The following is a 14,170-nucleotide window of genomic DNA, read 5'->3' as shown; positions in this document are numbered from 1 at the left end:
CCACCCCCCCTTTTCATAGGCCACGCCCCTTTTCGGGAGCGCGCGCGGCTTCTCCGCGCGAGTGTCCCGCTCCACAAAACAGCAAAGTTGGGAGGTATGCAATAGGGCAGCAATGGTGCCACCCCCTCGGACTTGTGCCCCTTGGCAGCAGAACTGCTCGCACACCCTGGTTACAGCCCTGACTGTGGTATTATATTTGATTACAGTTTATCAGTCAGTTAGAGAATCTTTGTTGGGTACTGTACATTTGTTACATGCTGCAGGTGACCTCTTATCTGCCTGGCATACTGATTAAAAGCTGGTACACAAGGGTGTGACTGCTAACACAGCTAACCATAAAAAAGGCTCAGTGATTGGCATTGCTATAATATTACATTCCTGTGTGTGTGTCTCATTACTGATCTGGGATTCTGGGAGCCAGGAATCATTCTCTGTGAAGTGAGGACAACGCACAACGCAAAAACTTTTTCCACTTCTAGACATGGGATTTGGCTGCATCCAGGTGTTTGTCCTAGGCCTGTTTACTGGGGCAGTTCTCGGGACAGGTAAGGCAAATGTAACAGTGCATGATCCTTGTGCAGCAGGTCACAGAATAGGATGGGACAGGTGAGGCATAGGTAATAGTGCATGACCCTTGTGCAGCAGGTCACAGGATGGGGATGAGACAGGTGAGGTAAATGTAACAGTGCATGACCCTTGTGCAGCAGATCACAGGATGGGGATGGGACAGGTGAGGCACATGTAACAGTGCATGACCCTTGTGCAGCAGGTCACAGGATGGGGATGGGACAGGTGAGGGAAATGTAATAGTGCATGATCCTTGTGCAGCAGGTTACAGGATGGGGATGGGGCAGGTGAGGCATATGTAATAGTGCATGACCCTTGTGCAGCAGGTCACAGAATGGGGATGGGACAGGTGAGGCAAATGTAACAGTGCATGACCCTTGTGCAGCAGGTCACAGGATGGGGATGGGACAGGTGAGGCATATGTAACAGTGTGTGCCACTTGTGCAGCAGGTCACAGGATGGGGATGGGACAAGTGATGCAAATGTAACAGTGCATGATCCTTGTGCAGCAGGTCACAGGATGGGGATGGGACAGGTGAGGCATATGTAACAGTGCATGACACTTGTGCAGCAGGTCACAGGATGGGGATGGGACAGGTGAGGCATATGTAACAGTGCATGATCCTTGTGCAGCAGGTCACAGGATGGTGATGGGACAGGTGAGGCATATGTAACAGTGCATGACCCTTGTGCAGCAGGTCACAGAATGGGGATGGGGCAGGTGAGGGAAATGTAACAGTGCATGATCCTTGTGCAGCAGGTCACAGGATGGGGATGGGACAGGTGAGGCAAATGTAATAGTGCATGGTCCTTGTGCAGCAGGTCACAGGATGGGGATGGGACAGGTGAGGCATATGTAACAGTGCATGACCCTTGTGCAGCAGGTCACAGAATGGGGATGGGGCAGGTGAGGGAAATGTAACAGTGCATGACCCTTGTGCAGCAGGTAACAGGATGGTGATGGGACAGGTGAGGCATATGTAACAGTGCATGATCCTTGTGCAGCAGGTAACAGGATGGGGATGGGACAGGTGAGGCATATGTAACAGTGCATGATCCTTGTGCAGCAGGTCACAGGGTGGGGATGGGACAGGTGAGGCATATGTAACAGTGCATGATCCTTGTGCAGCAGGTCACAGGATGGTGATGGGAAAGGTGAGGCATATGTAACAGTGCATGACCCTTGTGCAGCAGGTCACAGGATGGGGATGGGACAGGTGAGGCATATGTAACAGTGCATGATCCTTGTGCAGCAGGTCACAGGATGGGGATTGGACAGGTGAGGCATATGTAACAGTGCATGATCCTTGTGCAGCAGGTCACAGGATGGGGATTGGACAGGTGAGGCATATGTAACAGTGCATGATCCTTGTGCAGCAGGTCACAGGGTGGGGATGGGACAGGTGAGGCATATGTAACAGTGCATGACCCTTGTGCAGCAGGTCACTGGATGGGGATGGGACAGGTGAGGCATATGTAACAGTGCATGACCCTTGTGCAGCAGGTCACAGGATGGGGATGGGACAGGTGAGGCATATGTAACAGTGCATGATCCTTGTACAGCAGGTCACAGGATGGGGTTGGGACAGGTGAGGCATATGTAACAGTGCATGATCCTTGTGCAGCAGGTCACAGGATGGGGATTGGACAGGTGAGGCATATGTAACAGTGCATGATCCTTGTGCAGCAGGTCACAGGATGGGGATTGGACAGGTGAGGCATATGTAACAGTGCATGATCCTTGTGCAGCAGGTCACAGGGTGGGGATGGGACAGGTGAGGCATATGTAACAGTGCATGACCCTTGTGCAGCAGGTCACTGGATGGGGATGGGACAGGTGAGGCATATGTAACAGTGCATGACCCTTGTGCAGCAGGTCACAGGATGGGGATGGGACAGGTGAGGCATATGTAACAGTGCATGATCCTTGTACAGCAGGTCACAGGATGGGGTTGGGACAGGTGAGGCATATGTAACAGTGCATGATCCTTGTACAGCAGGTCACAGGATGGGGATGGGACAGGTGAGGCATATGTAACAGTGCATGATCCTTGTGCAGCAGGTCACTGGATGGGGATGGGACAGGTGAGGCATATGTAACAGTGCATGACCCTTGTGCAGCAGGTCACAGGATGGGGTTGGGACAGGTGAGGCATATGTAATAGTGTATGATCCTTGTGCAGCAGGTCACAGGATGGTGATGGGAAAGGTGAGGCATATGTAATAGTGCATGACCCTTGTGCAGCAGGTCACAGGATGGGGATGGGACAGGTGAGGCATATGTAACCGTGCATGACCCTTGTGCAGCAGGTCACAGGATGGGGTTGGGACAGGTGAGGCATATGTAACAGTGCATGATCCTTGTGCAGCAGGTCACAGGATGGGGATTGGACAGGTGAGGCATATGTAACAGTGCATGATCCTTGTGCAGCAGCAGGTCACAGGATGGGGATGGGACAGGTGAGGCATATGTAACAGTGCATGATCCTTGTGCCGCAGTTCACTGGATGGGGATGGGACAGGTGAGTCAAATGTAACAGTGCATGACCCTTGTGCAGCAGGTCACAGGATGGGGATGGGACAGGTGAGGGAAATGTAACAGTGCATGACCCTTGTGCAGCAGGTCACAGGATGGGGATGGGACAGGTGAGGCATATGTAACAGTGTATGACCTTTGTGCAGCAGGTCACAGGATGGGGATGGGACAGGTGAGGCATATGTAACAGTGCATGACCCTTGTGCAGCAGGTTACAGGATGGGGATGGGACAGGTGAGGCATATGTAACAGTGCATGGTCCTTGTGCAGCAGGTCACAGGATGGGGAAGGGACAGGTGAGGGAAATGTAACAGTGCATGACCCTTGTGCAGCAGGTCACAGGATGGGGATGGGACAGGTGAGGGAAATGTAACAGTGCATGACCCTTGTGCAGCAGGTCACAGGATGGGGATGGGACAGGTGAGGCATATGTAACAGTGTATGACCCTTGTGCAGCAGGTCACAGGATGGGGATGGGACAGGTGAGGCATATGTAACAGTGCATCATCCTTGTGCAGCAGGTCACAGGATGGGGATGGGACAGGTGAGGCATATGTACCAGTGCATGACCCTTGTGCAGCAGGTCACAGGATGGGGATAGGACAGGTGAGGCATATGTAACAGTGTATGATCCTTGTGCAGCAGGTCACAGGGTGGGGATGGGACAGGTGAGGCATATGTAACAGTGTATGATCCTTGTGCAGCAGGTCACTGGATGGGGATGGGACAGGTGAGGCATATGTAACAGTGCATGATCCTTGTGCAGCAGGTTACTGGATGGGGATGGGACAGTGAGGCATATGTAATAGTGCATGACCCTTGTGCAGCAGGTCACAGGATGGTGATGGGACAGGTGAGGCATATGTAACAGTGCATGACCCTTGTGCAGCAGGTCACTGGATGGGGATGGGACAGGTGAGGCATATGTAACAGTGCATGATCCTTGTGCAGCAGGTCACTGGATGGGGATGGGACAGTGAGGCATATGTAACAGTGCATGACCCTTGTGCAGCAGGTTACAGGATGGGGATGGGACAGGTGAGGCATATGTAATAGTGCATGATACTTGTGCAGCAGGTCACAGGATGGGGATGGGACAGGTGAGGCATATGTAATGGTGCATGATCCTTGTACAGCAGGTCACAGGATGGGGATGGGACAGGTGAGGCATATGTAACAGTGCATGATCTTTGTGCAGCAGGTCACAGGATGGGGATGGGACAGGTGAGGCATATGTAACAGTGCATGATCCTTGTGCAGCAGGTCACAGGATGGGGCTGGGGCAGGTGATGCATATGTAACGGTGCATGATCCTTGTGCAGCAGGTCACAGGATGAGGATGGGGCAGGTGAGGCATATGTAACAGTGCATGACCCTTGTGCAGCAGGTCACAGGGTGGGGATGGGACAGGTGAGGCATATGTAATAGTGCATGACCCTTGTGCAGCAGGTCACAGGGTGGGGATGGGACAGGTGAGGCATATGTAACAGTGCATGACCCTTGTGCAGCAGGTTACAGGATGGGGATGGGACAGGTGAGGCATATGTAACAATGCATGGTCCTTGTGCAGCAGGTCACAGGATGGGGATGGGACAGGTGAGGGAAATGTAGCAGTGCATGACCCTTGTGCAGCAGGTCACAGGATGGGGATGGGACAGGTGAGGGAAATGTAACAGTGCATGACCATTGTGCAGCAGGTCACAGGATGGGGATGGGACAGGTGAGGCATATGTAACAGTGTATGACCCTTGTGCAGCAGGTCACAGGATGGGGATGGGACAGGTGAGGCATATGTAACAGTGCATCATCCTTGTGCAGCAGGTCACAGGATGGGGATGGGACAGGTGAGGCATATGTAACAGTGCATGACCCTTGTGCAGCCGGTCACAGGATGGGGATGGGACAGGTGAGGCATATGTAACAGTGTATGATCCTTGTGCTGCAGGTCACAGGGTGGGGATGGGACAGGTGAGGCATATGTAACAGTGTATGATCCTTGTGCAGCAGGTCACAGGGTGGGGATGGGACAGGTGAGGCATATGTAACAGTGTATGATCCTTGTGCAGCAGGTCACAGGATGGGGATGGGACAGGTGAGGCATATGTAACAGTGCATGATCCTTGTGCAGCAGGTCACTGGATGGGGATGGGACAGTGAGGCATATGTAACAGTGCATGACCCTTGTGCAGCAGGTCACAGGATGGTGATGGGACAGGTGAGGCATATGTAACAGTGCATGACCCTTGTGCAGCAGGTCACAGGATGGTGATGGGACAGGTGAGGCATATGTAACAGTGCATGACACTTGTGCAGCAGGTCACTGGATGGGGATGGGACAGGTGAGGCATATGTAACAGTGCATGATCCTTGTGCAGCAGGTCACTGGATGGGGATGGGACAGTGAGGCATATGTAACAGTGCATGACACTTGTGCAGCAGGTCACAGGATGGGGATGGGACAGGTGAGGCATATGTAACAGTGCATGATCCTTGTGCAGCAGGTCACTGGATGGGGATGGGACAGTGAGGCATATGTAACAGTGCATGACCCTTGTGCAGCAGGTCACAGGATGGGGATGGGACGGGTGGTCTTCTGTTTGCCGGCGGTCGGGCTCCCGGCGCTCAGTATACCGGCGCCGGGAGCCCGACAGCCGGCATACCGACAATTATTTTCCCTCGTGGGGGTCCACGACCCCCATAGAGGGAGAATAAAATAGTGTGGCGCGCGTAGCGCGCCACCGTGCCCGTAGCGTGGCGAGCGCAGCGAGCCCGCAAGGGGCTCATTTGCGCTCGCCAAGCTGTCGGTAAGCCGGCGGTCGGGCTCCCGGCGCCGGGATGCTGGTCGCCGGGAGCCCGACCGCCGGCCACCCGTAGTGAACCCGGATGGGACAGGTGAGGCATATGTAATAGTGCATGATACTTGTGCAGCAGGTCACAGGATGGGGATGGGACAGGTGAGGCATATGTAATGGTGCATGATCCTTGTGCAGCAGGTCACAGGATGGGGATGGGACAGGTGAGGCATATGTAACAGTGCATGATCCTTGTGCAGCAGGTCACAGGATGGGGATGGGACAGGTGAGGCATATGTAACAGTGCATGATCTTTGTGCAGCAGGTCACAGGATGGGGATGGGACAGGTGAGGCATATGTAACAGTGCATGATCCTTGTGCAGCAGGTCACAGGATGAGGATGGGGCAGGTGAGGCATATGTAACGGTGCATGACCCTTGTGCAGCAGGTCACAGGATGAGGATGGGGCAGGTGAGGCACATGTAACAGTGCATGACCCTTGTGCAGTAGGTCACAGGATGAGGATGGGGCAGGTGAGGCACATGTAACGGTGCATGACCCTTGTGCAGTAGGTCACAGGATGAGGATGGGGCAGGTGAGGCATATGTAACGGTGCATGACCCTTGTGCAGCAGGTCACAGGATGAGGATGGGGCAGGTGAGGCATATGTAACAGTGCGTGATCCTTGTGCAGCAGGTCACAGGATGGGGATGGGACAGGTGAGGCATATGTAACAGTGCGTGATCCTTGTGCAGCAGGTCACAGGATGGGGATGGGACAGGTGAGGCATATGTAACAGTGCATGATCCTTGTGCAGCAGGTCACAGGATGTGGATGGGACAGGTGAGGCATATGTAACAGTGTATGACCCTTGTGCAGCAGGTCACAGGATGGGGATGGGACAGGTGAGGCATATGCAACAGTGCATGGTCCTTGTGCAGCAGGTCACAGGATGGGGATGGGACAGGTGAGGGAAATGTAACAGTGCATGACCCTTGTGCAGCAGGTCACAGGATGGGGATGGGACAGGTGAGGGAAATGTAACAGTGCATGACCCTTGTGCAGCAGGTCACAGGATGGGGATGGGACAGGTGAGGCATATGTAACAGTGTATGACCCTTGTGCAGCAGGTCACTGGATGGGGATGGGACAGGTGAGGCATATGTAACAGTGCATGATCCTTGTGCAGCAGGTCACAGGAATGGGATGGGACAGGTGAGGCATATGTAACAGTGCATGACCCTTGTGCAGCAGGTCACAGGATGGTGATGGGACAGGTGAGGCATATGCAACAGTGCATGATCCATGTGCAGCAGGTCACAGGGTGGGGATGGGACAGGTGAGGCATATGTAACAGTGTATGACCCTTGTGCAGCAGGTCACAGGATGGGGATGGGACAGGTGAGGCATATGTAACAGTGCATAATCCTTGTGCAGCAGGTCACTGGATGGGGATGGGACAGGTGAGGCATATGTAACAGTGCATGATCCTTGTGCAGCAGGTCACTGGATGGGGATGGGACAGTGAGGCATATGTAACAGTGCATGACCCTTGTGCTGCAGGTCACTGGATGGGGATGGGACAGGTGAGGCATATGTAACAGTGCATGATCCTTGTGCAGCAGGTCACAGGATGGGGATGGGACAGTGAGGCATATGTAACAGTGCATGATCCTTGTGCAGCAGGTCACAGGAAGGGGATGGGACAGGTGAGGCATATGTAACAGTGTATGACCCTTGTGCAGCAGGTCACAGGATGGGGTTGGGACAGGTGAGGCATATGTAACAGTGCATGATCCTTGTGCAGCAGGTCACAGGATGGGGATGGGACAGGTGAGGCATATGTAACAGTGCATGATCCTTGTGCAGCAGGTCACAGGATGGGGATGGGACAGGTGAGTCATATGTAACAGTGCATGATCCTTGTGCAGCAGGTCACTGGATGGGGATGGGACAGGTGAGGCAAATGTAACAGTGCATGATCCTTGTGCCGCAGGTCACTGGATGGGGATGGGACAGGTGAGGCAAATGTAACAGTGCATGACCCTTGTGCAGCAGGTTACAGGATGGGGATGGGACAGGTGAAGCAAATGTAACAGTACATGACCCTTGTGCAGCAGGTGACAGGATGGGGATGGGATAGGTGAGGCATATGTAACAGTGCATAATCCTTGTGCAGCAGGTTACAGGATGGGGATGGGACAGGTGAGGGAAATGTGACAGTGCATGACCCTTGTGCAGCAGGTTACAGGATGGGGATGGGACAGGTGAGGCATATGTAACAGTGCATGGTCCTTGTGCAGCAGGTCACAGGATGGGGATGGGACAGGTGAGGGAAATGTAACAGTGCATGACCCTTGTGCAGCAGGTCACAGGATGGGGATGGGACAGGTGAGGCATATGTAACAGTGTATGACCCTTGTGCAGCAGGTCACAGGATGGGGATGGAACAGGTGAGGCATATGCAACAGTGCATGACCCTTGTGCAGCAGGTCACAGGATGGGGATGGGACAGGTGAGGGAAATGTAACAGTGCATGACCCTTGTGCAGCAGGTCACAGGATGGGGATGGGACAGGTGAGGCATATGTAACAGTGTATGACCCTTGTGCAGCAGGTCACAGGATGGGGATGGGACAGGTGAGGCATATGTAACAGTGCATGATCCTTGTGCAGCAGGTCACAGGATGGGGATGGGACAGGTGAGGCATATGTAACAGTGCATGATCCTTGTGCAGCAGGTCACAGGATGGGGATGGGACAGGTGAGGCATATGTAACAGTGTATGACCCTTGTGCAGCAGGTCACAGGATGGGGTTGGGACAGGTGAGGCATATGTAACAGTGCATGATCCTTGTGCAGCAGGTCACTGGATGGGGATGGGACAGGTGAGGCATATGTAACAGTGCATGATCCTTGTGCAGCAGGTCACTGGATGGGGATGGGACAGGTGAGGCATATGTAACAGTGCATGATCCTTGTGCAGCAGGTCACTGGATGTGGATGGGACAGGTGAGGCAAATGTAACAGTGCATGATCCTTGTGCAGCAGGTTACAGGATGGGGATGGGACAGGTGAGGCAAATGTAACAGTACATGACCCTTGTGCAGCAGGTTACAGGATGGGGATGGGACAGGTGAGGCATATGTAACAGTGCATGATCCTTGTGCAGCAGGTCACAGGATGGGGATGGGACAGGTGAGGGAAATGTAACAGTGCATGACCCTTGTGCAGCAGGTTACAGGATGGGGATGGGACAGGTGAGGCATATGTAACAGTGCATGATCCTTGTGCAGCAGGTCACTGGATGGGGATGGGACAGGTGAGGCAAATGTAACAGTGCATGACCCTTGTGCAGCAGGTTACAGGATGGGGATGGGACAGGTGAGGGAAATGTAACAGTGCATGATCCTTGTGCAGCAGGTCACAGGATGGGGATGGGACAGGTGAGGGAAATGTAACAGTACATGACCCTTGTGCAGCAGGTTACAGGATTGGGATGGGACAGGTGAGGCATATGTAACAGTGCATGACCCTTGTGCAGCAGGTCACAGGATGGGGATGGGACAGGTGAGGGAAATGTAACAGTACATGACCCTTGTGCAGCAGGTCACTGGATGGGGATGGGACAGGTGAGGCAAATGTAACAGTGCATGACCCTTGTGCAGCAGGTTACAGGATGGGGATGGGACAGGTGAGGGAAATGTAACAGTGCATGATCCTTGTGCAGCAGGTCACAGGATGGGGATGGGACAGGTGAGGGAAATGTAACAGTACATGACCCTTGTGCAGCAGGTTACAGGATGGGGATGGGACAGGTGAGGCATATGTAACAGTGCATGATCCTTGTGCAGCAGGTCACAGGATGGGGATGGGACAGGTGAGGGAAATGTAACAGTGCATGATCCTTGTGCAGCAGGTCACAGGATGGGGATAGGACAGGTGAGGGAAATGTCACAGTGCATGATCCTTGTGCAGCAGGTCACAGGATGGGGATGGGACAGGTGAGGCATAGGTAACAGTGCATGACCCTTGTGCAGCAGGTCACAGGATGGGGATGGGACAGGTGAGGCATATGTAACAGTGTATGACCCTTGTGCAGCAGGTCACAGGATGGGGATGGGACAGGTGAGGCATATGTAACAGTGCATGATCCTTGTGCAGCAGGTCACAGGATGGGGATGGGACAGGTGAGGGAAATGTAACAGTGCATGACCCTTGTGCAGCAGGTTACAGGATGGGGATGGGACAGGTGAGGCATATGTAACAGTGCATGATCCTTGTGCCGCAGGTCACTGGATGGGGATGGGACAGGTGAGGCAAATGTAACAGTGCATGACCCTTGTGCAGCAGGTTACAGGATGGGGATGGGACAGGTGAGGGAAATGTAACAGTGCATGATCCTTGTGCAGCAGGTCACAGGATGGGGATGGGACAGGTGAGGGAAATGTAACAGTACATGACCCTTGTGCAGCAGGTTACAGGATGGGGATGGGACAGGTGAGGCATATGTAACAGTGCATGATCCTTGTGCAGCAGGTCACAGGATGGGGATGGGACAGGTGAGGGAAATGTAACAGTGCATGATCCTTGTGCAGCAGGTCACAGTATGGGGATGGGACAGGTGAGGCATAGGTAACAGTGCATGACCCTTGTGCAGCAGGTCACAGGATGGGGATGGGACAGGTGAGGCATATGTAACAGTGTATGACCCTTGTGCAGCAGGTCACAGGATGGGGATGGGACAGGTGAGGCATTTGTAACAGTGCATGATCCTTGTGCAGCAGGTCACAGGATGGGGATGGGACAGGTGAGGCATATGTAATAGTGCATGACCCTTGTGCAGCAGGTCACAGGATGGGGATGGGACAGGTGAGGCATATGTAATAGTGCATGTCCCTTGTGCAGCAGGTCACAGGATGGGGATGGGACAGGTGAGGCATATGTAACAGTGCATGATCCTTGTGCAGCAGGTCACTGGATGGGGATGGGACAGGTGAGGCAAATGTAACAGTGCATGACCCTTGTGCAGCAGGTTACAGGATGGGGATGGGACAGGTGAGGCATATGTAACAGTGCATGGTCCTTGTGCAGCAGGTCACAGGATGGGGATGGGACAGGTGAGGGAAATGTAACAGTGCATGACCCTTGTGCAGCAGGTCACAGGATGGGGATGGGACAGGTGAGGCATATGTAACAGTGTATGACCCTTGTGCAGCAGGTCACAGGATGGGGATGGGACAGGTGAGGCATATGTAACAGTGCATGACCCTTGTGCAGCAGGTCACAGGATGGGGATGGGACAGGTGAGGCATATGTAGCACTGCATGATCCTTGTGCAGCAGGTCACAGGATGGGGATGGTACAGGTGAGGCATATGTAACGGTGCATGATCCTTGTGCAGCAGGTCACAGGATGAGGATGGGGCAGGTGAGGCATATGTAATAGTGCATGATACTTGTGCAGCAGGTCACAGGATGGGGATGGGACAGGTGAGGCATATGTAATGGTGCATGATCCTTGTACAGCAGGTCACAGGATGGGGATGGGACAGGTGAGGCATATGTAACAGTGCATGATCTTTGTGCAGCAGGTCACAGGATGGGGATGGGACAGGTGAGGCATATGTAACAGTGTATGACCCTTGTGCAGCAGGTCACAGGATGGGGATGGGACAGGTGAGGCATATGTAACAGTGCATCATCCTTGTGCAGCAGGTCACAGGATGGGGATGGGACAGGTGAGGCATATGTAACAGTGCATGACCCTTGTGCAGCCGGTCACAGGATGGGGATGGGACAGGTGAGGCATATGTAACAGTGTATGATCCTTGTGCTGCAGGTCACAGGGTGGGGATGGGACAGGTGAGGCATATGTAACAGTGTATGATCCTTGTGCAGCAGGTCACAGGGTGGGGATGGGACAGGTGAGGCATATGTAACAGTGTATGATCCTTGTGCAGCAGGTCACAGGATGGGGATGGGACAGGTGAGGCATATGTAACAGTGCATGATCCTTGTGCAGCAGGTCACTGGATGGGGATGGGACAGTGAGGCATATGTAACAGTGCATGACCCTTGTGCAGCAGGTCACAGGATGGTGATGGGACAGGTGAGGCATATGTAACAGTGCATGACCCTTGTGCAGCAGGTCACAGGATGGTGATGGGACAGGTGAGGCATATGTAACAGTGCATGACACTTGTGCAGCAGGTCACTGGATGGGGATGGGACAGGTGAGGCATATGTAACAGTGCATGATCCTTGTGCAGCAGGTCACTGGATGGGGATGGGACAGTGAGGCATATGTAACAGTGCATGACACTTGTGCAGCAGGTCACAGGATGGGGATGGGACAGGTGAGGCATATGTAACAGTGCATGATCCTTGTGCAGCAGGTCACTGGATGGGGATGGGACAGTGAGGCATATGTAACAGTGCATGACCCTTGTGCAGCAGGTCACAGGATGGGGATGGGACAGGTGAGGCATATGTAATAGTGCATGATACTTGTGCAGCAGGTCACAGGATGGGGATGGGACAGGTGAGGCATATGTAATGGTGCATGATCCTTGTGCAGCAGGTCACAGGATGGGGATGGGACAGGTGAGGCATATGTAACAGTGCATGATCCTTGTGCAGCAGGTCACAGGATGGGGATGGGACAGGTGAGGCATATGTAACAGTGCATGATCTTTGTGCAGCAGGTCACAGGATGGGGATGGGACAGGTGAGGCATATGTAACAGTGCATGATCCTTGTGCAGCAGGTCACAGGATGAGGATGGGGCAGGTGAGGCATATGTAACGGTGCATGACCCTTGTGCAGCAGGTCACAGGATGAGGATGGGGCAGGTGAGGCACATGTAACAGTGCATGACCCTTGTGCAGTAGGTCACAGGATGAGGATGGGGCAGGTGAGGCATATGTAACGGTGCATGACCCTTGTGCAGCAGGTCACAGGATGAGGATGGGGCAGGTGAGGCATATGTAACAGTGCATGATCCTTGTGCAGCAGGTCACAGGATGGGGATGGGACAGGTGAGACATATATGACAGTGCGTGATCCTTGTGCAGCAGGTCACAGGATGGGGATGGGACAGGTGAGGCATATGTAACAGTGCATGATCCTTGTGCAGCAGGTCACAGGATGTGGATGGGACAGGTGAGGCATATGTAACAGTGTATGACCCTTGTGCAGCAGGTCACAGGATGGGGATGGGACAGGTGAGGCATATGCAACAGTGCATGGTCCTTGTGCAGCAGGTCACAGGATGGGGATGGGACAGGTGAGGGAAATGTAACAGTGCATGACCCTTGTGCAGCAGGTCACAGGATGGGGATGGGACAGGTGAGGGAAATGTAACAGTGCATGACCCTTGTGCAGCAGGTCACAGGATGGGGATGGGACAGGTGAGGCATATGTAACAGTGTATGACCCTTGTGCAGCAGGTCACTGGATGGGGATGGGACAGGTGAGGCATATGTAACAGTGCATGATCCTTGTGCAGCAGGTCACAGGAATGGGATGGGACAGGTGAGGCATATGTAACAGTGCATGACCCTTGTGCAGCAGGTCACAGGATGGGGATGGGACAGGTGAGGCATATGCAACAGTGCATGATCCATGTGCAGCAGGTCACAGGGTGGGGATGGGACAGGTGAGGCATATGTAACAGTGTATGACCCTTGTGCAGCAGGTCACAGGATGGGGATGGGACAGGTGAGGCATATGTAACAGTGCATAATCCTTGTGCAGCAGGTCACTGGATGGGGATGGGACAGGTGAGGCATATGTAACAGTGCATGATCCTTGTGCAGCAGGTCACTGGATGGGGATGGGACAGTGAGGCATATGTAACAGTGCATGACCCTTGTGCTGCAGGTCACTGGATGGGGATGGGACAGGTGAGGCATATGTAACAGTGCATGATCCTTGTGCAGCAGGTCACAGGATGGGGATGGGACAGTGAGGCATATGTAACAGTGCATGATCCTTGTGCAGCAGGTCACAGGAAGGGGATGGGACAGGTGAGGCATATGTAACAGTGTATGACCCTTGTGCAGCAGGTCACAGGATGGGGTTGGGACAGGTGAGGCATATGTAACAGTGCATGATCCTTGTGCAGCAGGTCACAGGATGGGGATGGGACAGGTGAGGCATATGTAACAGTGCATGATCCTTGTGCAGCAGGTCACAGGATGGGGATGGGACAGGTGAGTCATATGTAACAGTGCATGATCCTTGTGCAGCAGGTCACTGGATGGGGATGGGAC

At 53.5% G+C, this 14,170-nt stretch overlaps 1 protein-coding gene across 1 annotated transcript in view; it reads left to right on the top strand.

Moving 5' to 3' along the window:
• Window positions 1-385: 385 nt before the first annotated feature.
• Window positions 386-14,170, top strand: part of LOC134969579 (fatty acyl-CoA hydrolase precursor, medium chain-like) — a 173,966-nt gene continuing 160,181 nt past the window's right edge. The window contains exon 1 of the mRNA XM_063945627.1: window positions 386-545. Within this exon, the coding sequence (XP_063801697.1) occupies window positions 482-545 (64 nt within the window). The 5' untranslated portion in view covers window positions 386-481. The remainder of the gene's footprint in view (window positions 546-14,170) is intronic.

The sequence above is a fragment of the Pseudophryne corroboree genome, chromosome 11 (genome assembly GCF_028390025.1).
Source record: "Pseudophryne corroboree isolate aPseCor3 chromosome 11, aPseCor3.hap2, whole genome shotgun sequence".
Lineage (NCBI taxonomy): Eukaryota > Metazoa > Chordata > Amphibia > Anura > Myobatrachidae > Pseudophryne > Pseudophryne corroboree.
Note: the sequence above shows the minus strand (reverse complement) of the source record. Positions and strands in the feature narration are given on the sequence as shown.